We start from the raw sequence: 27774 nt of genomic DNA, 5'->3' as shown, positions 1-27774 counted from the left end.
GTGGATACTATGATTGGCTTGTATACATTCTTAAATATTAGCTTAACCAGTTGTTGAGAAACGTTCGTAATAGTATACGAGTTTTAATAGGAAGAATTAATTACATACATGCCATGTGAGATCTTATCAATACAATAGGGATAGCACTGTATGTAGGCTCAGCCTTTAAACCAGATCATCGACTAATTTGCAATATAACCTAGCCCATGCACTACTGCTACCTATTGGTTTAAATTAGTAATAGTTGGTTCCGAAGGAAAACTTTATGTAGAGACCTTGAATGTGTTTTAAATTGTCCACACCAGATGGCAGTATGTAAACTTAGGCGTTGCGTGTGCAAAACCCCACGTGTGACGCGCGATTTTAGGAAGTGGCATCTCATCCATATTGTTTCTCTTGAGTAAACACTAAGGTAAGGAAAAATGAGCCAAAAAACAGTTATGTTTATTGAACATTGACTGTATAACAATAATGTAATATACTATACTACTAAACTAAATTAAAATAGTTACATGACATAAATGAAATTGATGATATATTTATATGCAATAAAAGTACCAATTGATCTATAATGTTATGCTTTGGGTTAGGCTAATGGCGTATTTGGTTTATACATATGTTTGTTAAGCCTAATAGTTTTTACCTTAGTAATTTTTATTCTTTAGAATGTTGTTTATTGAGCTGTTGTGTGTAACTTTAAGTTATTAAGTACCGGTTGTTAGAAGAGAATATTGAGGTCGGATGTGTGCGCGAAACTATGTGTAAATTATAATCGTTTATGAAGACGTCGACTGTCAATATTACGAGTGCAACTGTAAAGTACCATATCGTTATAAATATGTTAGTACAAGTAACTTACATGAGACTAAAGTTATATACGTATTATAACTATAGCTGTACAAGTTTTATATTTGTAACTCGAATAATATTTCAGATAATGTAATTATCTATTCAAAACGTGTTAAGAGCAGTCAAGTTGAACATTGATTTTAACTTCTAAATAACTTATAATAGTGTTTGGTACAAGCCATCTGCATAGAAATTATAATCTCTTAGTTGGTTATTTACATAATAAAACTAAATATTTCCTTATTAGAAGTTCACCATAATCTACTTAGGAGTTTACTGAATTTTACAATTTGGAAAAATGTTATTTATTAATAATGTAATTTGAATTTTTCCAGATGTAAATTGGATCACATTGATTAGCCCAGAAAATAACTGTTTTATTCCAAGAATATCTTATTTTTTCATATAGTAGATAAACCAATCAAAGGGGAAAAAAATCTTTATTAGACTGATTTCAGTTAATTAAAATTCAGTCAATTTTTTCATGATTATGAATATTTTTGCAATTAGGAGAATAATAGTGATGTGAAGGTAAATACCATAAAGACAATTGTTTTAAGGAGAAAATAAAGGGATATGAATAGATATGTCTTAAGAGGAAAAATACAGTTGAAAATATTACAACAGTAGTAAATAGAGTAAAAATGAATTGAAGGGAAAAAATGTAATAAATAGGCCTTGAGATGTACACATAGAATATGGTAGAGATGATTAAAATGTCTAATGGCTTCAAAAGTGAATAAAATTATTAGGTTTGAGAGGAAATATTGCAAAAACTGGTTGGTTTAATAGTATAAAAAGAGTTTTAATGCAAAAAAAGAAAAATTGGATTTCCTTATCTGCATACTTTAGTAGCATTTTTATCCAAGAATCAGATGGTGACATTTTTCATTTTTGGAGGCATCGAACCCAAGGAATTTTCCAGTAGTTAATCATTTTATAATGAAAAAACTAAGGAGTTATTGTTTTAGTTTACAATAAAAAAAATGTTGAAGCTTTAAAACACCATATTTTGTCTTTGCAAATCTTTGTGTTACTAGAGTCTCTGTCTCAATTTCAATAATTGAGTTTCTTCTTCTTATTATTATTATTATAGTGCATATATACTGAGAATCAAATTGAGGAATTATACTTTCAAAAATAGCACAGATACCAGAATTTCTAAATCAGTTGTAGGTCAGCTTATTAGGGTGGTTATATGTAACTATTTTATGACTACCCTTCTATATTTTATGTATAATTTACTCTTCATTATTATGACCTCCTCCCTCCTAGTACAGTGGCAAGTCTTTGGATTTACAATGCTAAAATCAGGGGTACAATTCCCCTCAGTGGGCCCAGCAGATGACCTAATGTGGCTTTGCTATAAGAAAAACAGGTCATTATTACTCTGAGGACTACTGATTATTGACCAGGCAGTCAGCTTGCTTTTGTGCCTAGTAGATAGTAGTCAAATCTTGTATGAATTCTTTGTACCACAACTTGGATGAAAACCCTCTTTGCTCTAAAATCTAATAACATTTCAAATAAGACATTACTTTTATTATAGCACTTTTTTGAATTAATAGTGTTAAGGTTTAAAATGTGTTTTGTATATTTGGTTATGTCTGATTGTTGTAAATGGTTACTCCAAATTCTATCACACAGTAATTTATATGCAAAAACCGCTCGGTTTTTTTGTGAACCTGATGATGACCGAAGAAGGTCGAAACGTTGTTTGCTCTTCTATGTAAAGTGTTTTCTCAGCCCAAACGAGCCGTTTTTGCATATAAATTTCTCAACAAGTGGGTTTCTCGTCATCACTGATTATTATTTCTATCACACAGTGTTGGTAGTAGAAGACTTCAAAGTTTTTCCATGTTATAGTAATTAGTAAAATCTCTCTCCTATGTTTAGAAAAATATATATGTAAAAATGGCTCGTTTGGGTTGAGAAAATATTTTACGTAGAGGAGAGAACAACGTTTTGACCTTCTTTGGTCATCGTCAGGTTCACAAAGAAAGAGGTAACTGACCGGAAGCTGACCACATGTTTGAAAGGAGTTGTATAACTGAGTGTTGGGATGTAGAAGGCATACTTAGATATTTGAATATATAGTTTTATATATATTTTTTTATTTATTATATTATTTTTAACATAGGTATAAAGGTGTTCCTTTGTATTGATTGGTTTATTTTGGGCTTGAGTTGTTGTATAAGTAAGGCTTCCATAATTTTGCATTTGTTTATGTTTGTTTCTTTATTTAGTATTTGAGTTTTTTCTATGGTTACGTTGTATTTATTTGACATTCAGTGTTCAGAAACGTGTGAAGGTGACTTTTTATGTTCTTTGAATCTGGTTTCCATTTTTCTACTTGTTTCTCCAATATAGAAGTCGTGGCAGTTATTGCATTGTATTTTCCAAATAATGTTGGTGTTGTGTTTGCCAGTGTAGTTTTTACATAGTGTAGATCTCAGTTTTGTGCCTGGTTTTTGAATAAATTTGGTATTAACTGGAATGTCATATTTTGTTACCAGATTTTGCCAAATGTTGGTTATTTTTCTGCTGATGTCGGGAATGTATGGTATGCAGCAGTATATGGTTTCGAGATTTTTTGATTAGTGAGATGTATTTACTTTTGTTGGTTGATTTTGCTTTCTGTCTAGGTGTGTACATATAATATTTTCTACAGTTTGTGGAGGAAACTTGTTGATGTTGATGAAGTATTGTTTTATTTTGTCTAATTCATCGTTAATTTTATCTGGTGAGGATAGTTTTATGGCTGTGTTTATTTGGTTTTTTAGTATGTCGAGTTTTTGTTTTGTTTCGTGTGCTGAGTCCCAAGGAATGTATAGTCCAGTATGGGTGATTTTTCTGTTTTAAATTGTGTATCTGTTTGGCAAAAACTAGTAACAAAATATGACATCCCAGCTAATACCAAATTTATTCAAAAACCAGGCATAAAACTAAGGTCTATACTGTGTAAAAACTACATTTGACTAACACACCACCAACATTATTTATAAAATACAATGTGATAACTGCCACAACTTCTATATTGGAGAAACAAGTAGAAAAATGGAAATCAAATTCAAAGAACACAAGTCACCTTCACACGTTTCTGAACACTGCAAGTCAAATAAATACAATGTAACCATAGAAAACTCTCAAATACTAAATAAAGAAACAAACATAAACTCAAAATTAAAGAAGCCTTACTTGTACAACAACTCAAGCCCAAAATAAACCAATACAAAGGAACACCTTTATACTTATATTAAAAATTATATATTCAAACATCAAAGTACGCCCTCTACATTCCAACACTCAGTTAGACAACCCCTTTCAAACATGTGGTCAGCTTCCGGTCAGTTACCTCTTTCTTTCTTTGTGAACCTGATGATGATCGAAGAAGGTCAAAACATTGTTCGCTCCTCTACGTAAAATATTTTCTCAATCCAAATGAGCTGTATTTACATATATATTTTTCTGTAAAAGTGGGTTTTCTCGACATCACTGATCTTTCCTATGTTTGTTCAAGATGTATGTTTTTGTTCTCTGTATCATGATTCTTGGGCCAATAGGTGATTATTGTTTTTCATTTGTAAGCTTTTGGTTATTTTAATTAATAAATTTCTTTCATTAACCATTTAATTTTTCTTGTTTGACATTTTACCATGTGGTACATGTGTGCATATTTCTTTGTTAGAAAATATTTTTGTGATAATTAAAATATGGACAAAGACAACAGTAATAAAATGGCATTGGTTCAGTTAAAATATTTATATGTATGAGTAATATTTCAATGAAAAACACATTCATTTTTATGTTATTATTTTGATCTACACAATCATTAAATTTGTCATCAGAATTTTTCCATCTACACATCCAAAACATGAGTATCTATATTGACATTAACCATGAAATAATGTTATATGAATGGAAAATCAATGATAGTCACAAAATATTGAAATATTTCTTAATATATGAGTTTTCATTTTATTAAAAGAATGTATTTCAGTTATGAACTTTATTAATATAAGTTATTTGCAAGAGGATTATGTTGCTTTATCTATATAGATTTTCCTGCATCTGACTTTTTTGTTAGCTCAAGCAGCAATATGGTATGGTATGAATAATTGCTGATAGAGCTTGTATTTTAAACAAGTGTTTTCAATTCTTTGAGTTTACTTTGAAAATATTTGAATCTCTTCAAAACCAGGTTGCATATTTTTGCTTTCCTAAGAAAACCAGAATTGTCAGTGAAAAGTTATACATTCACATCTGGAATAATGTTCCATTACCATTAATGATTACCATCCAAATTTAGCCTGTAAATCTACCATTTATCAGTTCATTCACATGATTCATAGCCTAAAATATAATGCTGATATACTGCATACTTTTGAAACACCTGGCATTGAAATAGTCTCTTTCGGCTTTATGTAGTTGGTTGACTAATTAAAAAAAAAAAGTGATAAGTATTGTGAATAAGAATTTCTGTTCCCAACAAATGTGACTGCAGGCATTTTGAAGAGGTTTGTATTTGTTTTGAATTTTGCACAAAGCTACTCGAGGGCTATCTGTATTACAGGCCATAACAGTAAACTTGTATGCTCAAAGTACCAAATAATATTAACAATATAGTGATTAAATCTTATTTGAAATCAAATTTCAAATGTAGATTTTTATTAGTGCATCAGTTAGGCCAAGAGGGGTCTTAGGAACATTTCATTACTGAAGGAAACTAAAAATCTTTTCTGGTGTATATTGGCTTTAAGCTTCACTTTAAATTTCATAAAATGAAATTTATAGGATTTGTTATGTGACTTGTAAACCTAGAGCCTCAATTGTAGGCCACTCTCATGTTCAGCTGTTTTGTGTTTGTTTTCTAATTAAATGGTTGATCTTGATCTGCCAACTACTTATCATTCAGTTAACTCTTCTCTTCATATATTTTTTGCACGTCTAACTTCAGAAATGCACTTTTCTTGTCTTACCATTTATATAAATTGCTGCATCACTTCGGTATTTAATTTTTTCCTCACTAATTCATATAAATTCTGTTTTCATAGTTCTCATGTCTTTAATCAGGAGGACTTTTATCACCTGAACATTGCAATGAACTTAAAAGTCCTTTATTTCTTCTGAAACATTAGGTTTTATATTTTTTTTTGATGGGTTTTTAATTTGTAAATGTGATGAAATTGACTTTTTTTTCTGCAGCTCACTCTCTCCTATTGCACCTACCACCTTTGTATGTTGATAGATGAAATAGTGTGATGCATATTTGCATTATGCACATACTTTGTTGTGGATGAAATACGTTGTATGCTTTCCATGTGCTCAGATGAAATGTAATTACTGTGACCTTTGAGCCCTCCAGTTTTTAATATGTGGATCAATCAACTGGGAAGTTTTATTTCCATTCCAGCACTTAAAATCTGTGATATTATCAGCCAAGCTTGTCTAGCTATCTTTTATCAAATTTTTTGGTTGATGCAGTATAGCCACACTTTTTTCCTTTTTGATCTTCAAGTGAGTTAATATCACAATTTTTTATTTCAAATTAGAGATTAGTATATTCTGGTTAGTGATGAGACAAAATCTTGTACTTCCATGCTGTTCATTTACATTGATTTATGTTGCTTGTTCAGGCTAGCCTGAATCTTGTCTCTTGGTGATACTTAAGTAACTGTTGACAAACTTTTCTCATGTATGTGTGAAAAACAGAAAACAAGCAAAAACTAGAATTGACAGTGATTATATCATAGGAAATATAAGAATTTGTGTCGTTGTATATATGGCATGGGTATTAGGAAAAAGTTTAAACTGCTTTTCCATCACCAACATTGATTTTGTAATATCTGCAGTTTTGTTAATACAAGTCATGTAACCTATTTTTGAAGAGAGTGATAAGAGCTATGCTTCAAATTATAAGCCAGTTAGCCTTTTCTGTAAGGTGGAAATTTTTAAAGATATTAAAGAAAGATTGTGAACTTGTTATTCTTAGATTTTCAACATTTTTGATTAAGTGCTACATTAAAGATTAGGCAAAGAACTTACACCAGAAGGAGTTTTTGTGAAAGATTAGTTAAATGAATTTTAAGATAGTTGGATGTGAGATGATAATTTATTAATGTAGTTTATTAAAACTGGACCATTGTTACTGGTGGAGTGCTTCAACGTTCTTTGCTTGTTCTTGTTTATATTAATGATACTGAAAAGTATAATAACTAATAGTTTACATATGTTATACTTTAACTTTTCTAACTGCTGAAGATATTTGAGGCATTATAGAAAGACATTGGTAAGTTGAACAATGTGTGTTAAAGCTACAGGAATTTCAAGATAATGTGTTGAGGTTATCATAGTTTATCATGAATCTGGAATATTTGCCTTGTATTAATTTTTAACTATTTTTGCTTGTATAAGCTTATAAAAATTAGAAATTCATGAAAAATAACTTTTTTAGTGGTTAGTAAAATGTAAAAATGAAAAAAATAAAACTGCTAACTTGCATAAATTTGAAAAAATTCCAGATCTCTGGTAAGTGGGAAATCAGCTTATTGTATGGATCAAGGAAAGTATTTTACATACTGGTGAATAAGTTGCTCAAGATGTTGAAGTTGTACTATTTTGTTTTAGTAAAGCATACAAGAATCCTGGGTGTTTATTGATGTTGGTTGCAGGCCACTAGTTAGTGACTTTGAATATTGTGTAAGATTTTGGTTATTGACCTATTATAAAAAAGCTCAGATGAGGATTACAAGGATGACTATGGGAATATAACAGTTACCTTATAGGAATAAGTTAAGATCTCTTAATATTTGAGAAAAGAAGGTTAAGAAGTAATCTTGTTGGTTTACAACATTAACCAGATAATTGTTAGGATAAAGGTCCTTGACTTTTTATGCTTTATTCTGAACAAAAAAGGATGAGAGGATAAAAACTTAAGTTGTGAAGAGACAAGGTAGACCTAACTTAACACAACATTTAAGGAGAGCATAGGACCTGTTGGAATGTGTACTAAGCTGACCCATCCACTAAATTATGTATGTATATAATATAACCATAAATGTTTAAGCCAATTTTGTTTATTTATCTAGCTTCATTTGGATGTAATTATCATTTCACTAAAATTTATTCAGTGTACATGAATGGTTGCTGACTGTTGCATCTTTCATTGCATTGTTCAAAATTTATGAAGTATAATAGCCTTAAAGGTTATGGTTATAATATAATCAATCAGAGGTTGGGATTTGCTGTTTTTAATGCAGTCCTTCCTCTAGATTTTGTTTATTAATTTTCATTTAAATGTAATTATTTAATTTCACACACACACGTGCACACACATACTAAGCAGTATTTATTCAAGTATTTACTAAGTCTTTCTGTTAACTCCATTAAAGTTACTATTTTCACCATATTGGAAAGCAATCCATTTCTGAAGATGACACCTACTTTGCCAAAATTAGTCTCCAAATTCTACCATTCTCATGCTTATGTAAAAAAAAAATATTAACAATCTTAAAACACCTTGATTGTATCTTGATTTGTTTCTCAACAGAAGATATTGGGGATCTTGACCTGCCTTCTTATGACAACCTTCCATCCCTCTTTGGGCTCTTACAAGTGATGGACAGAATTAATTGGCATCAGCAGTAGTGGAGGCCAGCTCCTTAAGTGGGTTTAAGAGGGAATTAGGTTCTTGAAAAAAAATCAGAGTTGGGTTTAGATGTTTCCTTTCTTTAATAGGGGGCATAAAAAGAGGAAATTGTATTGTTAGTATATTTTATTCATTAAAACTACCTTTGCACTTCAAGCTTCCAAAGTTATTACTTCAGGGAAACTAATTTATTACCCTTTCACACAGTACCAAAAGATAGTTAAAACAATGTTATATGCTTATTTTAAGAGATGCAATAAAAAAAGGGTTAGGAGATACAAAGCAAATGTTTTGAGAATTACTATCAATATAAGGAAGAAAGGGTTTTTTGTGACAGGTAGGTTACGTAAGAAAATAGTATCCCAAATTTAGTTTTATTTAGCATTAGGATAGTTGAAGGTGTAGGAAAATGCATTCAGTTGAATTTTAATTTTCAACACTAGTAACTTCAGAAATAACCATGTTCAAAGGATTTGAGCCAAAACATAAGCAGTAGGTTTGTACAAAGAACAGAATTGTTGCTGTTCTTGATGTTGGCAACTTTTGTTTATGGAGACAAAAACTGCTGTTGGATGAGCAAATCTCAAATTTGAATTAGCTGTTAGGATTTTTAAAACAAATCTTAATATACATTCAAATCAAATTATAAATCAAAACATTTCTGTTAGACTTGTTTAATAGTTAGATAAGAATAACACATCCTAGGTACCAGATTAAACAGGGTTGATTTTGTCAAAAGCATGTCGGATTCTTAAAATGATAACCTTACCTTTAACTAGAAATTATTCTACATTGAAATTTTTAATTTAGCTCCATACCCCAAAACTTCAAATTTATTGCTTACTGAATTAATTTTAATGGTTTAGGAATGGCTCATAAAATTGTAAATATACAAATTATTAGTTGGAATATGTAGTTGTAGCTGATTGTGTAATGCCTAACTAACAAGTATGAATTATTTGGTATTTTGTAGCAAAACATGAGTTCCACAGAGTGTTATAAATGTCACCGTACTGGACATTTTGCTCGAGAATGCACACAAGGTGATGGAAGAGGAGGATACAGAGGACGAGGTGGTGGTTTTCGGGGTGGTCGTAACCCACTGCGAGGTAAAATTTAATATAAGTTGAACATGTTTAAACTGTAGTGTCATCAAAATTCATTGTATTACATTTAATTTTCAAAAAGTTTATATACACCACACACAGACACTGGTTACTTAGAATGAAAGTAAATAGCAGAGGTTTGTAGTTGCATATGTTTTTCGTTTTATTTCATACATGTAATCATCATGTTCAGATAAATATTTCATTCACTTTATTTTTAGCTGGCTGGATGTTGAAAATGTGTATTTTAATATAAAGTTAGTTGTAAAAGATTAAGACATTTTTGATATACCAGAAATCCATCATGTTTTGTTTTGTTTTGCTTGCTTCTGTTTTCTTAATGAGTTATTAAAGAAAATCTTTTTACACACTATGTATTAACATTTATCTAAAAAAATTGCTATAGCTACCTTCTATGAAATTTTAGAAGTACAAGTTTTTTAATTGAAGAAATAAATTTGCTTTTACATTTAATATACATACAGCATTACCTTCCACAGATAAATAATGCCCTTACAAGCAAAATTATTTTTGTAATAAATGAAACATTTATAAAACATACAATTATTTTTTTCTCAATTATAGTTATGGACTTTCACCAAGTACCAGTGGTGTCAAGTATCACTTATAAAATGTTTTTCTTGCATAGAAGAGATATCATTATTCAAAAGTTAAATGTTTGCACAGGATATGTGTATACACACACACACACACACACACACACACACAGCTGTACTCTTCAAAAGAGCTCTATAAAAAACTGAGTTGCTTTTAACTGGGTTTTATGCAGTATAATTTTACTTATGTATTTGCAACTATTGATTTTTAGTTTTAGACATATGAGACTAGTATTTTAATATAAGCATTTTGACAATGGTATTTAAAAGAATGCATATAAAAAAAATTAAGTGTTGTTTCATTGCTCAAGAAGTTTTATTTTAAATAAGTAAAAAAAATGCAAATGATACTACTTATATTAAAATTTTTATCATAAGTGATACAAGTAAGAACCATATTAAGTAAAATGGAGAGGGGTCTCTACATAGTCAAGTTGCTTTAGCCCAACCTGCAGTGTGAGGGCTAATAATGTTGTCAGTGAAGTGGGATAGCATATAACATTTTTTTAAAAAAGCAATTTTGGTAAGCAGAGTGTATCTTACACATGATATAGTTACCTGAGAAAATTAAGAGTTCAGGAGTGTTGTAGTTGAAAGTTTAATCTTCAAAATGCACTAAATGTAATTAAATTTATTTGCCTTAATATTGTTAGTTGCTGGATTGATTACAGAAGTAATTGAATCTTAAATAATTTTTCAACAAGACTTAGAGTTCAGTAAAACACTTAAAAACATTATTTGACATTATTATAACAATTTTTTATATTTAGGTTTTTTTCTGTAAATTACTTTTATACAATTACTAAACTAGTGCTTTGTTTTTGCATGTAATAATTTTTTGTTTTATCACAGGTGTCTAATGAATCAAGAACTGAAAGTATTTAACATGGATAAGATTTTGATTTATAAACTTTTAAGTAAGAAGAAGAAATTAAATATTATTGTGACAAATTAACTTTATTTTATTTAGAATCATCTTGATTCTGTTCAGAATTCCAATTTTGAATTTTAAACAGGATGTTTTAATTTTCTTATTTTTAGGATTCTTTGCAGTTTTATATATTTCATCCTATTTTATTGCTGTGCTTAACATCATAGAAATCTATCTTCTGTGCTGTATTGTTTATTGTACTTTTGTTTTAAATAAGTGAACTGTTGTTGTGACAAATCTGAGACATGTAAACAGGTTTTTGGAACTAATGGCTCTTAGTGAAAATAACCTTATTGAATTTAGAATTGTTTGCAGTTATGTTCCAACACAGGGTTTCAAGTATTATTCAAGTAAGCAGTCAAAACTTCATAGAGATTTAAGTTAAATAATTGCATACTTATTTTGAATGTTACAAATAAATTCAGTACTATGCAAACACACGAGTTTCCAATTTTTGTTGAAAGTTTGAATAGATTCTGTACAAATTTATGTCCCACAGTTTTTGTAAAATGGCATTTTGAAAACACTAAGTTGACTGAGGTTGGAAGACAAGAAGTAATTTTTTCTGATCTTCCATTTCAGAAAAATGCTACAAGTGTAATCGGATTGGACATTTTGCTAGAGACTGTAAAGAACAGGAAGACCGATGTTATAGGTGTAATGGAACTGGACACATAGCAAAGGATTGTCAGAACGGCCCAGACGAGAGTATGCTCCCATAATTCCCTTCTCCTTTACTCTTGCCGCATGTTTCTAGATGTAAGGGTGAGTTGAGGTACCTTAATTTTGTAGAGAGCGAAGGAGGGATGTGAGAGGAGATGAAGACTTGTGACCCAGGGTGGTATTATGCATGCACAAACTTAAAGATAGCTTTTACTGCAAGTAGTGTCTTTCCAAGTTTTGATTATAAGGATATAACATAGTTATTTATACTAGCCTCTTTGCTGCAGTTACAGATATTAAAATTGTCTAGTAATTTGAATTGCATCTGGACATACAGTCACTATAAGATGTGGGTTGGTGTTGTTCCAGTTACCAATAGCTTAGAATGAGATGTAAAATAAGAAACTTTGAAGATGTGGTCTTAGTATATATTAAAAGTTACTTGAAACAGTTTTTTGTGTTGTGTAAGCAGAGTTGACAGTTTTGCACAGTTGCATGTCAACTCAACCAGTGCTTCCAGCTTCACCCTTGCTGTTCTTTCTAAAATTTGGTAGGCTGTTAGAATGATGTAAGTGAAACACTTGTGCAAACTATCAAAAGCAAGTTTTCAAATATTAAATTTACACCATCAAAACTTTCAAAAGGTCTCTAAAGTATCTATTTAGTAGCTCTAGTTTATCTGGCTTAAAACTGTACCATTTGCTGAAATTAGTTTACTAGATTAAACCTAAACATTCAGCATTTTGTCAAGCATGGCATTTTATCCACTTAGAAGTATATCTATATTTTAATTTTAGTTTTTGATCCTGTGTTTTACAAGATCTCTTAATTTGTACATGTGGAGAATGTATATGAAAAGTTATTTAAGAAAATCATTATTTTAAAACAGTAAAAGTAACTTTCCAACAGAAGTACACAAACTAATCTTTAATTTTGGGCAAGAGCAAAAAAACATGAAGGTGAATTTTTGCTGAAAGATAAACATCTTAAAGACCATCCAAATAAAAACTTAATGTTTTATTGTTGTTTGAGGAAGAAAATATAATTTTTGTACTTAAAATCAAATTTACATGTATAGTGTAATACATACCACAAATCCATGAAGTTAAATTATGTACAGTAATTGTGCCATAAGCTCAATATTGTTCATGCATGGAATAATATGTAGTTGAATGACGATGTAATTTAATTTGTAAAATTGTGTTGTCCATTGTTATTCAAGGGTAAAATCTGTTAATGTGTAATGGTAGTTTAATAATTATTTGTCAGGAGTGAAATATCCCAGTAATTTACACAGTTTTCATAAAAAGCTATTGCAGTAGAAGGTTAAGAAGTTGAAGTTTATCCTTCGTAAAAATTAAATATTGATTCAGTTAATGTTTTTTAGAATGATTTAGCTCTTATAGATGCAACTGTTTTTGTAAAATGTATATAACCTTTTAACTTTAGTTGTGAGCACAGTTTTAACTAGAGCTTTTCTGGAGGAACCCAACACCCTTTTCCATTTGATACTGACCAGTTTAATGTTCATTTCAAATGAGAAGCATGTGTATTCAGGGCTAAAAATTGAAAAAACAACTGAAAATTATTCAGCTTAAATTATGTTTTTGTACATTTTTTTTCTGAATATTTTAAATTTCTTGCTTTGTCATGTTGTCTCGGCAATTTCTGATAGTGATGTATCACCAGTAGTTGGCAGCAAACTCACTTTATTGCTAGTTCTCACCATTAGAGTACTAGTCCTAAGAATAACCAGACTAAGTATGAAATAGACTGGTATTACTGATGTAATAAAAAAAATTAGTATTAAATTCATATATATATATATAAAAGCAAAATTTCTGGAAAGTTTATTCAGTCTGTGTACAATGAAACAAAAACAACTACACAGTAGTTTGATTTCTGTCACATCTAGAGAAATAGCAGTGAAGTTTAGTCATTTTGTCCAAACACTGCTGTTCATGTTGCATCTATAAAAGTTTAAGAAATACATTCTAATCCCAGTGAATAATACCATTGTTTAGAAGGTGTTATAAATACAAAATTAAATTCTATATTTATTTAGTTGCTAATTGGGTGATCCATATGTTTGTCTACAATGCTTTAGATAAACAGAAAAGAACAGGTGCCTTTGTAAAGATATATGAATTTTTTCCAACATAAACTAAAATCGTATGACATTGCCTATTGGCAATACATGAATATCTCAAGCCCTTGATCTTATATGCAAAAGGCTGAAAGTTCACTTAGAGAAGTAGGTGTAATATACATAATCTTTTAAATCATATACTGAACACATTAAATTTTAATGCAACTTTTGTTATGGTGGCATTTATCAATGTTACTACAAGCTTCTTGATAATATTGTGTTTATACCAGTGCTGCAGAAATATTGCACACAATGTGAACTAAAATATGTAGCTGTTAAATAGAAATTCTCCTCCCTCCAAATTAAGCTGTTTACGAATAGAAAATTGAAATGGAATAAGTGGGAAGTTGATAATTTGTCATCATTTAATGTTTACATAGTGTAATACACAAAAATGAATGAAATATTCCAACATTCGCTTGTGCTTAGCTCTGAGGAGTCTCGTATGTGAACAAAGCCATTATCAATTCTTTTGATAAGGAATTTGTATACCCATCTTGAGGTACAGGATTATATCTGCAAAGGAAGTATTGTATCATGGAAATTTAATGCTTTGTCTTTTTCTCAGTTTTTCCCCTCTGAGTTGTTTTATTTCTACATTCCTTATTCTAACTTTTTGTGATCTTACAATATGTAATCTGAACAATTACTTTCAAGCTCTGCTTTAAAAACAACTGCACCTAATGGCTAGGATGCATTTGGATAGAGCATGTTAACACTTGTTTACATCAATATAGAGTGAATGAAGTGGTTTGAGTAGTAGCTTGTGGTTTATCAAGAAATTTATTAGCCAAACTCCTGGAGAGATGAACAGAAAATACAGACGAGTTTTTACAATACTGTACAACACAAATCTAGGATTGTTTTTATAGTATCTTTAGACATTTTCACTTTAATATGTAAAGTTTCACATGCTTAAAAGAAACATTACATAAGATATGAGGAAAGCTTTGTTAGATTTAGCAAATACAGTAAATGGTTGCAAAACATTCATTACTCAATTTTTTGAAAGTTTTAAATTTATTATATTCACAAAATATACAAAAATAACTATTGAAAACAGTTTTCTGTTAGATATAAATTGGTATTGATCAAGACCATTATTAGTACACATCATAACCATGATGACAAAGATACAAGTGAGATCATTTTAATAATTTACTGAAAAAAATATTTTCAGTTCTGGTGTGTGTTTTATGATTAATGGTCCAAAGCACAGACTTCTTCAATAAGCAAAATGAATTGTATAAAGATTTCTTTAATAGTATCAATTAAATTGAATTGTACTTAAAACATAAAATGGAAGTTTTTTAATCAATAAGAACAATTGAAATTCTAAGACAAAAGACTACTTTCAGTGTTTTTCATGGAATAGTGTTAACAAAACTTAGTCTGTGTTTAAAATGTCATAATTTAAGTAGATCCACTTTGAATAGGGAGGAAATTTCCCCTTTCCAAAATCTGGAGAAACCTGGCTTGGCCTTGTGATTAGATGCTAAGTTTGTAATTTGAGAATTGTGGGTTCAAATCCACTTCACTGAACATGCTTACCCTTTCAGAAAGAGCAACCCAAGAGTTGGTGGTGGGTGGTGTTGATTAAATATTTTTTCTCCAGTCTGTAACTGCTAAATTAGGGACAAATGACATAGATAGCTCTTGTTTAATGTTGCATGCAAGTCAAACCAAAATAAATCTGGAAAGGTCTTACCCTCAGAAGTTAACAGCCAAAGATCAAGCTTATGCCAAGCACATGTGCAGTATTTGGCTGCTGAAATACTTTTCTTTTGATAAGTTGTACAGTGAGATTTCTAATAGAATTATTTTAGCAGAGATGTTACAATGACTGTTTCATATATACTTGTTACTGTAGCTTGGTGTATCATATGATTATACTTTGTCATATTTTTAAGATTATTATTATATGGTTGATTATAATTAGATAATAAGTGATTTTTATACACGCACATTTAATGCAAGCAGAACAATATTAGCCATAGATTAGTATTATGGAATTAAAATAGCACGAACAGTGGTAGTGAATGGTTGTAGTGAGTTTAAGAATACTCCACTTATGTGGTTTGTAATTTTTAGCAGCTATTAATGAGATACAAATCAAACACTACAACAAAACCATTGTAGAAAACTTAGAAATTAAGTTAATTCATTGTAAGATAAATTTTGGTATGTTACAGATGTAGAAGTTACATAGTGAATGAATTTACTTTTGAATTAATATATTCAAAACATTTAGCATTGTTTTCTTAAAAAAAAAAAGGAATAAAACTGAAAAGTGGGCTGTAGACCTGTTGATATGATTTACCATTTTCAAATTACTTCAGGTAGTGTAAAGATATATATTGTACTAAAAGTCAGCTAATGTAGTTAAGTGTGTTTTGTGTGGTGTGAACCTTTTAAATAATCTCATAATGTGAGAAACATGCCTTTTAATACTTCAATGAAATTTGTGTATTCCAGAGTACTACTATAATTCATACAACTGTTTTCTTATCTGGTAGTGTCTTGCTACAACTGTGGAAAAACTGGCCACATTGCTCGAGAGTGTAGGGAACAGGAAAAGACTTGCTACATCTGTAGAACTCAAGGTCATATCTCCAGGGACTGTGAGCAAGATGACCGAAAGGTAAATGTGAGTTTCATTTTCATTTTTTTTCTTTATTAACTTAGAAAATAATAGCAGAGATGTTTATCACTGAATGTGTCCAATAGACCAACTATGTTTTGGAAAAGAAGTGTTGACTATAATTTCAAATTTACTAAATGTAATTGCATGAAATAAGGCAGACTGTCAATAAAATTTACAAGTATGTTGTACATAAAAATTTAGATGTGTTAAAGTATTTATACTCAAGATATTTGTGTATTGACAATGTCAGTCTGATATAAATTGACAAGGTGGCATTCATGTGAAGAATAAAAATACTTTGCCTATCTTAATATTTATATTGTACTTGCATTTATATCAATTATTTCTTTTCAGTATCCTTGTATATTGTCTTCTATTTAACTGTGACATAAAATACATGCCATATTGAATTGGCACTCTGAAGGCATCACATGTATGATTTGATCCCACGAATCCACATAGGGTTAATCTAAAACAAATGCTTGCTTTTGTTAATTTTTTCTCAGTTTTACCTAGAAGGTTTGATCTAACTGGAAATGAGAAAACTCTAAGAATTTCTCTGAATGTAAATTCACTTATTTGTTGTGTTCTTGCTACTTACTACTTGATTCAGTACAACTTGTAATAACTAACAAACTGTAATATTTTGAAAGCCTGTCTAATCCAGGAGAATTGACTGAAATAAAATATAGATCAAACTGCTGTGTTTTTGCTGATGAAAAAGCAAATCATTTATGAACACATTGATAAGAAAATCTTTCAGTAATGAAAATTGATTGCTAGTAATTGACCAATTTTGAGTAGGCCATATTTTAATGACTACAAAGAAGAAAGTTAACCTTGATCATTGTTTAGCCTTCTCAGATTCATAAAAACTAATACAGTGGTTCTCAGCCTGTGCTGCTTCCATAGGAAGCAGTATTATTGAAAAGCCATATGGTATTTTAGAATATCCTTGAAATGAAGTTAACCAAAAATAAGTAAAATTATAAGGTGACCAATAACAGGGTATGAAAATAGATAAACCTTGTGTACCTTCTTCCATGCTGCATCTTTCCTGTATCCCATACCCAGAGCTAAAGGAGGCTTAGGGTAGAAAATGTTGGGTGCTGTTAAACTAATATGTTTTGTTTTTTGACATTTAATGTTGATTTAGATCAAAAGATACACTTTTGACAGTTGTCTTCATACTTAGGCTGTTGGACTTCCTCATCATGCAGTTTTTGATGTAGGTATATACCAGTATATGAGGTTAAAATTTGATATAAGGAAATTTGTTAATATTGAAAAGGTAGAAAAACTTGTAACATTTTAGAAACAAGAGGGTGTTTTCAGAAAAACTACAATTTGTAAGAAAATGAATTGTGGATCAAATTACCTGAAATGTGAGTTACCTGCAAACTGTTAAAAATTTATTGTCATTGATAATTATCAATAAGTGATTATAAACTGGTCAATCAGCACATCCTGTAATAAGATATAAAACAGTTGCTGTTTTGTGTACTAGTTTCAGTTGTAGCTCTTTTTTGTCTCAGAATAAATAGCTTACATAGTTATGCACATTAAAAAGTAGAATAACACTTGATAGTTCTCCATAAGTATTAAAACAAGTGTTCATGTGATTTTATCTAATTACTAACTATGATGTGTTTAATCATTTGTAAAAATGATTGTTCATGATTGATAGTGTTATGTTTGATCTGAAGAATAGTGTTTGAAAAAATTTGGATATCTTTTCTGTCATGACTTTTTTAATAAATTAAAACTCAATTAACTGATTAGTAAATTTGTAAGTCTGTTTGGCACTGGAAAGATGTAATATTATATATACCCAGTTGTTTGAAATTTTAAAAGAAAACAACTATACTTTTTATTTTAGATATTGCATTGGTTTGTTTTGAGTTGATAATTTCAATTAACACTTACTATTTTTTTTTTATGAGATTTGATTAAAATTTGTTTTAATTGTATTTATTCACCCTAATTCTAGTGTTATGTTTGTGGTAAGAATGGACATATTTCTTGGGATTGTCCAGAAGGAGAAAAGGATGATCGGAAATGTTACAACTGTGGAGAAACTGGACATATAAGTCGGGATTGTCCAGAGTCTGGGGATGGTGGTGATGCTGATGATACTGTCTGCTACCGGTGAGTAAAGCCTCTTACTCGCTAGTTTGTTCCAAAACTAATCATTGTAGAGGATGGGAAATTTCTGTGATTGTTTCTTTTGGCAAAGAACTTTGGTCGTGATGTTGGACATTTTATTATAAATTCATCTCTTGGTTTAATTGCATAGAACTTGTAATTGTTTAAAATTTTTACTAATGTATGGTAACTTCTGGTTGTATAATATGGATTATTTTCGTATTATAGTGTATTTATTAAGTCAGAATAAATTGTTATTCTAAAACTTGTTTCTTCAGAGTGAATGTTTTATATTTTTCTTATTCACATCATTGATTTACTTGTTTGCCAGGAAGTTTGATAACTTTCCTCTTGCTTGTTAATAATTTATTTTATTTATATCATTGGCAAGATTCAGTTATTAGATACCTTTCACTAGAAACGTTTTGACACTAGTATAAAAACTAGTCTGTATACCTTCAAGCTGTGAATTGTCTCATGAAATATAACATCTAGGTGCAGTACTTACATTGTACTTTGAGAGTTTAAATGTGTTTAACACCAATATTTTGTGTGATTAATAGAACATGAATGTTTTTAAGGTTTATAAATAAATGAACTACACCTTATAACATCAAAAAGTGTTTATTATAATTTTTAACTTCCATAGACAATCTTTAGGTTGCATGAAATTTGATTTCAAAATGTTTGATAGTTAGTTGACCTAAATTAATACTGTACTGTGAAAAGCATTATACTAAACTTATTTTAGTGAATGTTTCAATGTATCATATGCTCAGAAATTTCCTCAAGCACTGAATCCTTATAACTTTTGTTGCCTTAACTTATCAATCTCTACCATAAAAGGAGAATATATTTGTTTGGTTATTTTCATAAATCTTCATGATGCTTTTAATACATCAGCATTGTTTATAACACTTCTTGGGACAAATCCCAAGCAACAAGGTGCAGACAGACAGACACACACACACACACACACACACAGGTAAAACAAACAGTAAATATTGTACACTTAAAATGACATTTAGCATGAAGTATAGTATTCTAAGAACTCCAAGTGTTCAAATAGAATTTCAAAACTTCTTGCATGTTACAGGAGGAGCAGTATATTCCTGTAATTTTATATATATGTATAGAAAAAACTTTAATTTCTTGTTTGAGTGTGAAACCCTCTAATTTTATAACACTTTCTCAGCTTGTTTAAGTAACAACATACATCACATCTGTAGACAATCCACTAACATGCTGAAAAAATTAACTTTTAAAATATTATTGCCTTTCATTATTTCTTGTCAATTTTAATATTTATAAGTTGTATAAATCTATATAATTATATATATTTGTATCTTATTGTTCCCATCAGTGCAGTTGAACAGTAATGAAAAACTTGATTAATAGTATTAATGTGACTTGTATCATTCTTTGTTAAAGTAATGACATAGCCTTCTTTTTGTGAGAAGATGAAGTTGAATTAATAGTTATTTTAGTAGAAATAAGGTTTTTGTATGTGTTTCCATAATAAACTAAAAAAAAAAAATATTTAGACGTCAAACTTTACGAAATGAGTATTCCATGATTAGTTAGCTCTAGCTCTGAAGCTTCACAAAGAAAGAGGATATATATGTATATTATATACAGAAATGACTGCAATATATTTGAAATAACTTGTGAATATACTGGTGTTCTGTTGCCAAATGCTGACAGTTAGTGCTGCTGGTTTACTTACTGTTAAAGATCTAGTAAGTGAATGGCAAAAGAAGCTTTAAGAAAGATACTGTTTTACATTATGTTTAAAAAATCAAACAAGTTTTAAAAGTAATTTGAAATAGCAGTTGGAGAATTTTTATCCTGAGAATTACTGGTTCAGTAGTCTTTAATAAAGAATGTAGGTAAATAACAGGTTTATCAAAGCACATTTTCTAATTATGATAATGCTTAGATATTATAAATGAAGAAATAAAAAAAATTGAAAAATTTAGGCTTTCAGTTTTTTTAGCCCCTGGTAGCTCATTGATAAGTCTGAGGGCTTACAACTCAAAAATCAGTTTTCAATAGTCTTGATAGGTACAGCACAGATAGTTCGTTGTGTAGCTCTGTGCTTTATAACAAACAGTTTTAACACTGAAATGATGAATATATTATTGGTATTGGCAGCTCACTAAATTTTGTTTGTAGCTTTTGTTATTAGAGTATTCTAATTACTTAACAACTAGAAAATTTGTTTTCCATTGAGAAACATTGTTTGTTACACTGTTGGATAACTGACATGGTTTCATTAAGGAAAATTAGGCATTACTGCTATATAACATGTATAAGGTGTTACTGCTTATGTTGGTGAGGATAAAATTGTAGGCTTGGTATATCTGTATTTTCAGAAAGTATGACAAGATACCATATAAGACATGCTAAACTTATCTCTGTGGTGTAAGGGATAAGATACATTACAGAATAAAAAAAAATACTGAAAGATACAAAAAGCATTTGTTTTTAATGGAGTTCAGTACTACTGGATTAATGTTGCAAGTGTTGTGCTTCAGAGCTTAATGTTGGGAACTTTTCTCTTTGATTTAAATTAATGGCATAAAGGAATGGTTAAGTTTATTATATTTGCTGATAGTGTTAAGGTTTTGGGTGCTTGGCTGTGAGGAGGATGCTGTTGCTACATGAAAGGAATTAGATCATTGGGGAAATATCTGACAGATGTGTCTTTCAATAAATGCAAGGTAATACATGTGGTTTTAATATGACAATAAATACCCTTTTGAAGGATGTCAGTTTCTGTTTTCTATTGTATTTTTTCAGATTGGAGTACACTGTTTCAAAGACGGGACACAGAAGCCATATGGGTCATTTAGATATGTAGCATATTGTAATAAATTTTGTATGAATTTTATATTGTAATTCTTCTAGATGGTTTCAAAATCATGTGGAATATATTTTGAGATAAGGCATTGCAAATATCTCATGAACAGAGATTTTTTATTACTTAGCAAAGTGAATAGATACTTATAACTGACTTGTTCATGATCCTTCAAAGTAGAAAGCAATGCATCAAAAGTAACATTGAAATTTACCAAAGTTGCTGTATGGGCTTCATAGAGAAAAGGTGTAACATATTGAAAAGCTAAGTAATACATTAAAGCTTAACATACCCATCATATGATATGCTTTTTCCTGATCACATTTGAACATTGACAAAGTGATTTTAGAAATCTCTCTTCTCTAAATTCTTAAGCTCTTTACAGTCAGCAGTTGAGTTCATATTGAATGGACAAAATACTAGATCTCCGTGTGCACGGAGACTTCAGCTACATTTTCCATCTTGATATCTCTTATTCGTATTTTCTCTGTTGATGTTGCCAGCTGTAATAATAAGGCTACTTCATGATCTTTCATTGTTTGCTTTTCATTTGTAAAACCCTATTTGGTTTAAATGTCTTGCTGTTGTATCCAAGTTTTAAAGGTGTCTATTTAGGATTATATCATAATAAAGGTCCAATGGTTTAAGAGTAAGAGAAAAATATAGTCAGAGTATTTTTAAATAGTTTGTATAATATCACTGACAGAGAGGTACCAATCACCTTTTTGAAAAGTAAAATATAAAATGGTTGTTCATAATTTACATCAGTTGCTTAAATTGTTTTATGTATATAATGGTACCACAGTCAATACATGGATCCTTGCCCAGACATACTATCTGTAGATACTCATGTACTCAAAAGGAAAGTTACACAATGATTTTGAAAGAAATTCATACAGAAATCATTCTAAAACTGCAGAAATTCCTTAGAGTTAAATTCTTAAAAATCTTTGCAAAGCTACAAATTATAAAACATGTATTTTAAAAGTAGAAGGGTAAGCCATTCAATTTATTGTTGGTAAATGCCTTACATTTATCAGGAAATGAGTCTCTTTCTCATGTGTTTACAGATAATGGAGATCAAAGTTTATAAACATAGAATACAATTTATAAAGTACTTTAGTTAAAATACAATCTGTTGGATTCGGCCTTGGCTTCATGCTGTCTGAATCAACACAAACTGTATATCCTGCTGCAGTGACTAACAAGTATGACCATCTTATTTGCTTAATTAATTTTTGTTAATTTTGATTTAAATATAAAGTACTGTGAACATGATTTTACTAGCTATCTTTGAATTAAATGTTAGCATAATTGGTTCACACAAACTAGGTATGTCTTCTTTTGATAGATATTTTATTTTTACATTCTAGTTGGTTATGATAACTGATAACCAATGAAGTGTCTCTGTTTAGTCCTTTTTGGTTAACACACTGAACTATGTGACAGAATAGTCTTATCATTCGTAGATTAGTTGTGCAGTTTCCCGTGTCTCTGTAGAATGACTTCTAACAGTATTCCAATATAGTGAAACAGTAGTTTGATGGCATCACATGAAAATAACTTACGGTATTATAACTTTAACAGTTTTATGGGTAAAGAGGATCTTAGTGTTCTGGTTAATTAGTCCCTTAAGATATCCAAATGTATGCTGTTCCTAGTGGCAAGTGATATATGGTCTTAAGTTAAACCTAAAGAAATATTGATCAGGTGTCTAAAGAGATTTCATGTTGCAGGTAACTGGTTAGGCTTTATTTGGAATGTTGTGTTCTGTTTTGGTCTGTTTACCTTATGAAGAACATTTGATTGTTGGAAAGGATTCAGAGGAGTGTTCCTTGAAATTAAAGGGTTGTCATACAAGGTGGTTTAAAATCTCTGAAATTGTTTTCTCGTGAAAGGAGGGGGGGAATCTAAGATGTTTAAAGTTTTTAAGCAAATTAATTATAACGGTGCATCTGTTTTTGTATTTGGTGGTGAGAATGGTAGAACTGGGTGGGTGACAAAGTTTAGCATTGTAGCAGTCATTTTAAATTATCAGTTCCTTGGTTAATAATGTGGTACCCTTACCACCTGAAGTACTTTTAGACCATGAAATGTAAACTGAAGTATAATGAATTTATTTAAAATGTAAGATTTTATTGACTGCAGTCAAGTTTTAGTGGCTTTGTTTAATCTATTTTGTAGTCAGAAAAAAAGTTGGTTCTGAAGTTTTATTACCATTTGTAGCCAGATGTGTTAAAATGCTGTTTTATCTGAAAAGTAAGAGAAAATGTATATGGAAATAACCATCCTATTGAAAGCACTATAATAATTGTTACATACATTTGATTATACTAAGTAGAGTAACTTTTTAGAGTATATACATTAGTTCTGTGAAGTTCTTAGAATGATATTCTTCTGTTTATTCACTTTTCCTTATTTTATTTTTTCAGAACATTGAAAACAGTTAAATCTGTTTGGCTATTCAGATTAAATCTGCATATGATTTAAACATTTGTTTGAATATATAAATCATTTGCTTAGTTAAGGATATTTAACCATATAAATAACTGAATCCTTGCTTTTTGTTTTTCACAAGAACAATTATTTTCAAATATGTTCTGGGTTTGCTTTATTATTAATTTATTTATTGGTAAGTTAGTGTTATATTGCCCAGTATAAAGACAACTTAGTATCTTTGTTTTTCTGGCTGGCAAAATATAAGAAAAAAAAATTTTGGTTATTAAAAGTAAGTTTTATTTGTGGGAGTTTATATATTATGTACATTAAATCTTAATATTTACAGTAGTTTTGTTTAAAGTTAAAACAGAAGTTTAAAGTCAATTTTTGGAGTTAGGTATTGTATTATATTTTTTGGTTAAATTAATTATAGCTGGCACTGTTTTACTAGTTGAAACAAGGGATTGGCATTTCTTACTGCATGATGAATCTGTGAGTATGAGTTGTGAGGTTAAAAACATCGGACGCTGAATTGTAGATGTTTCCTAGAATTCTAAATATAAAGTATGTTTTCAGCTACTTTTAAAAAAATTTAAGTGTTAAAAAAACTAGATATTGCATTTAATTTAATAACTAAGAAAATGTCCATGCTTTTTATTCTTTCAATAAGCAACTTTTGATTAAAAATATGTATATATTTAATTATTATTTAGTAAATGGAAATATATGCATTGTTAATAAATATGTAAAGTTGCTATTAAACAAAAGTAAAATTTGTCAGAATCACAGACTAAATGTTTATATCTTGTATACCATTTCCTTGAAAGCATTAAAGTTCCTTTTTGTTTCTGTACTAGTTGTAATGAAAAGGGCCACATCGCTCGTAATTGTCGATCTGCTCGTACTGGCAATAAATGCTACCACTGTGGTGAATTTGGCCACATTGCCCGCAATTGTGAATTGAAGGCCTAACCTCTTCTGCCCACCCACGTCACAGCCTCTTGAATGTGTTGGTCGTTTGGCACAGGTGAGATCCAGCTCCTAGCACCCTAGCTGCTGTCTGGCAGAGATAAATTGGTCTTGCACTGTGGACATCTTCAATTTTGATGTTGGTGAGCTGTTCGTCATCTACATTTGTATCTTTCTTCTGTTGAGGTGGTTGTTATGAATTCTCAGCAAGAGGCAGCAAGTAAGAAAATATGAATATAGAAATCTTGATGTATACTTTTCCATTTTCCAGCTTCTAACATTTTGCTATAATTCAAAATTTGTTGTTTTGTGTAGTAGATCAGAGTTCAGTAACTAATGCTGACAACTTGATTTATTCAGAGCTTTATGCAAAGTTAAAAAGAACAATAGTTTCTACTCTGACAACAAGCCTGAATGAAGCATTTGTAAAAAAAAATAATAAATTGGCTTGTTACAACTTGTCAGATTTTCAACATAGAAATGAACATAGCTGCCCCCGTTGACCTTGTCACAGTGAAACTTTGAAGTTCAATTGGGAGTGAAGGTTGTCGCCGTGGGAGAAGGAGTTTTTACTGTTTCTTTAAATTGCTACTTGTGTAGTTTAAATCTTTGTAACTTACTGGACCAAAGCTGTCCACTGGTAGATTGTATAGACTAACAAACTTTAGTTTTGCTTTTATTTCACCTCCACTAGTTTTTCATTAGTGGCATTCTGCAGTTTATTTTTATAAAACAGTGTAAAATTAATATATGTCATTTGATTAGATACATACTTACCATGTGGAGAGCTGTGTTCTTTAAAATATTATTATAGTCAAATTCCTGGATTAATCTAGAAATATGTTGTAACAAGTAATTATTGACATGTTGGTAATTGATTTGGGTTTCAAAAGAAACTTTCAAAGGCAAGGTGATACAGGGATATTTTATTCTTGTGGTGCTGATATGCTGAAAACTGGTCATCTGTATTGTATGAAGTTGATACAATAATGACCTTAAAATATTTGAGTCTGCTGTCTAATTAATTGTAAACATTTTACTTTCAGTTCTATCAGCTTATCCATTTTCACAGTAAGCTTGAAAACTATTATGAGTTTAATTTTCTGTAATTATTTTAGGGTTAACTTAAATGAAATATTCAGTAAATCATAAAACTGAGTTGTTAAAGTACACAAGTGAATTTCTTATTTTCATAACACAGTTTTAAATGATTGTGTGTCCAATCTGAATACAGAATGAGTTTTGAAAAGAGAAACAAGTGAATGTTAGAGTATAAACTATTTTATATTTATACATACAATTTATGTTACAACAGTGGGAATGTAAGTTCATTGTGTGTGAAATATGCTCACATTGGGTATGAGTAAGTGTATTTTGAAGATGTACAAAATAATGAAGAGAACTGTTAGCACATTAATTAATCTATTTAACAGTGAGTTTTGTGTGAGACCAGTTGAGTAGTTGGTTATAGCTAACCAAAGTTGTCATCTTGATTTTGAGTTAAATGGCATGTGATAAGGAACTTAAAGTTCTCTAGAAGTGAAGGGGTTTGGATGAAAATTGATAGTGTTTAATACATCAACTATTTTCTGCCAAACTGTGTGTTTGATGTAGCAGTAAGTAATTTTAGTAAGCATACTACAATTTTTAACCTTACAGATCTTATTTTTGTGGTTTAAATTTTAGTTCTTGTGGCTTTTGGAACTACAATAACTTCAAATTGGTATTCTACCTTATAGTATAAAAGATTAGTCCAAAAATTCAACAACTTGATAAGAAAGAGAATTTAAGTTTTTCAAATAAAAGCTTCTGTATACTAAATAAAATTATCAGATTTAAAAAGTTTGAACTGTTTGGTGAAATTTTGGGTATGAAAATGGGTGAAATAATTTGACAAAATTATCAAAGGAAAGTTTTGATTTTGACCATAATGTACAAAGTTGTGGATCTCGTGATATGCCTCTGAAATGATTGAAAATGTATGTAGTTTTGTATATACTATATATATTAATATCATGCACACAGTAAATACATATAATACTAAATAAAGTTTTCCTTTTGTTTGTTTTTTAAATCATAACCACAAAAATATTAAATGTTTATACTACATTTTGCAATAACTTAGTTTCCAGTTATTTGGTTTTTAGTAAATAAATATATCTGGTACTATTGTTTTGGAACATCTGTTAAAATTATAATAATTACATATACATTTTTAATGACTTCCTTTCAAAGGAGATTGGCATTAGTACTCAGTTGTATTGTAGAACTAAAAAATTTTTTACTTCTTTGGGTTTTGTCTTGTACCCTTAATTGTAGTAACGGTACTTTTAAAGTAAGAAATACTACCTTATGTTGTCTTATTCTTATGTTAAAGTGATTTTGTAATCCAAGAAAATTTGATAATGAGATTTTAAATTTTGTAGCCCTTATTTTACTTTCAGTACTGGATTTAAAACAATTTGGTTTTGTTATTTTTGTGCTGTATTAAAGTGCAGAATCAAAAAAAAGAGAAAGCTACAAGGTTGTAAATGTTTTGTCATTAGATTTTTTAAAAGTATATCCGCAATTCCACGTAATAGCTTTTGTGTTAGTTTAAATGTTAAGTATATTTGGTGCTTCTCAGGTGATGGTTAAAGTTTTATCCTGTTTCAAACCTAGATATGTTCTCTTAATGAGAATAAAGTTTTATGGGTTATCATTGCAGTAGTTATTGACTTCTTTTTACAAACAACAGATATTTATATTCATCAC

At 29.8% G+C, this 27774-nt stretch overlaps 1 protein-coding gene across 5 annotated transcripts; it reads left to right on the top strand.

Moving 5' to 3' along the window:
* Positions 1-314: 314 nt before the first annotated feature.
* On the top strand, positions 315-27721 carry LOC143239809 (uncharacterized). 5 transcript variants are annotated; one of them, XM_076481337.1, is made up of 7 exons: positions 315-412; positions 9471-9606; positions 11734-11859; positions 16480-16610; positions 17803-17835; positions 18598-18755; positions 24909-27721. In XM_076481337.1, the coding sequence occupies exons 2-7, from the start codon at positions 9477-9479 to the stop codon at positions 25021-25023; spliced, it is 693 nt and encodes a 230-aa protein (XP_076337452.1). In that variant the 5' UTR covers positions 315-412; positions 9471-9476; the 3' UTR covers positions 25024-27721. The 5 variants fall into 5 exon arrangements, with proteins under 5 accessions (XP_076337452.1, XP_076337449.1, XP_076337447.1 ...); XM_076481334.1 differs by lacking the exon at positions 315-412 and adding an exon at positions 6208-6366 and having other exon boundaries at positions 16480-16604; XM_076481332.1 differs by lacking the exon at positions 315-412 and adding an exon at positions 6208-6366.
* The last annotated feature ends 53 nt before the right edge of the window (positions 27722-27774 follow it).

The sequence above is a fragment of the Tachypleus tridentatus genome, chromosome 13, assembly GCF_004210375.1.
Source record: "Tachypleus tridentatus isolate NWPU-2018 chromosome 13, ASM421037v1, whole genome shotgun sequence".
NCBI lineage: Eukaryota > Metazoa > Arthropoda > Merostomata > Xiphosura > Limulidae > Tachypleus > Tachypleus tridentatus.
This window is presented reverse-complemented; position numbering and strand designations above follow the sequence as displayed.

Excerpts from the sequence above, each read along its gene's own strand:
- LOC143239809 (XM_076481332.1), top strand. The coding sequence starts at position 6,223 with ATGTGGATCAATCAACTGGGAAGTTTTATTTCCATTCCAGCACTTAAA. Across the intron at positions 6,367-9,470 it reads TTTTCCTTTTTGATCTTCAA|CAAAACATGAGTTCCACAGA; the intron begins GTGAGTTAATAT and ends GGTATTTTGTAG. Across the intron at positions 18,756-24,908 it reads GATGATACTGTCTGCTACCG|TTGTAATGAAAAGGGCCACA; the intron begins GTGAGTAAAGCC and ends TTTCTGTACTAG.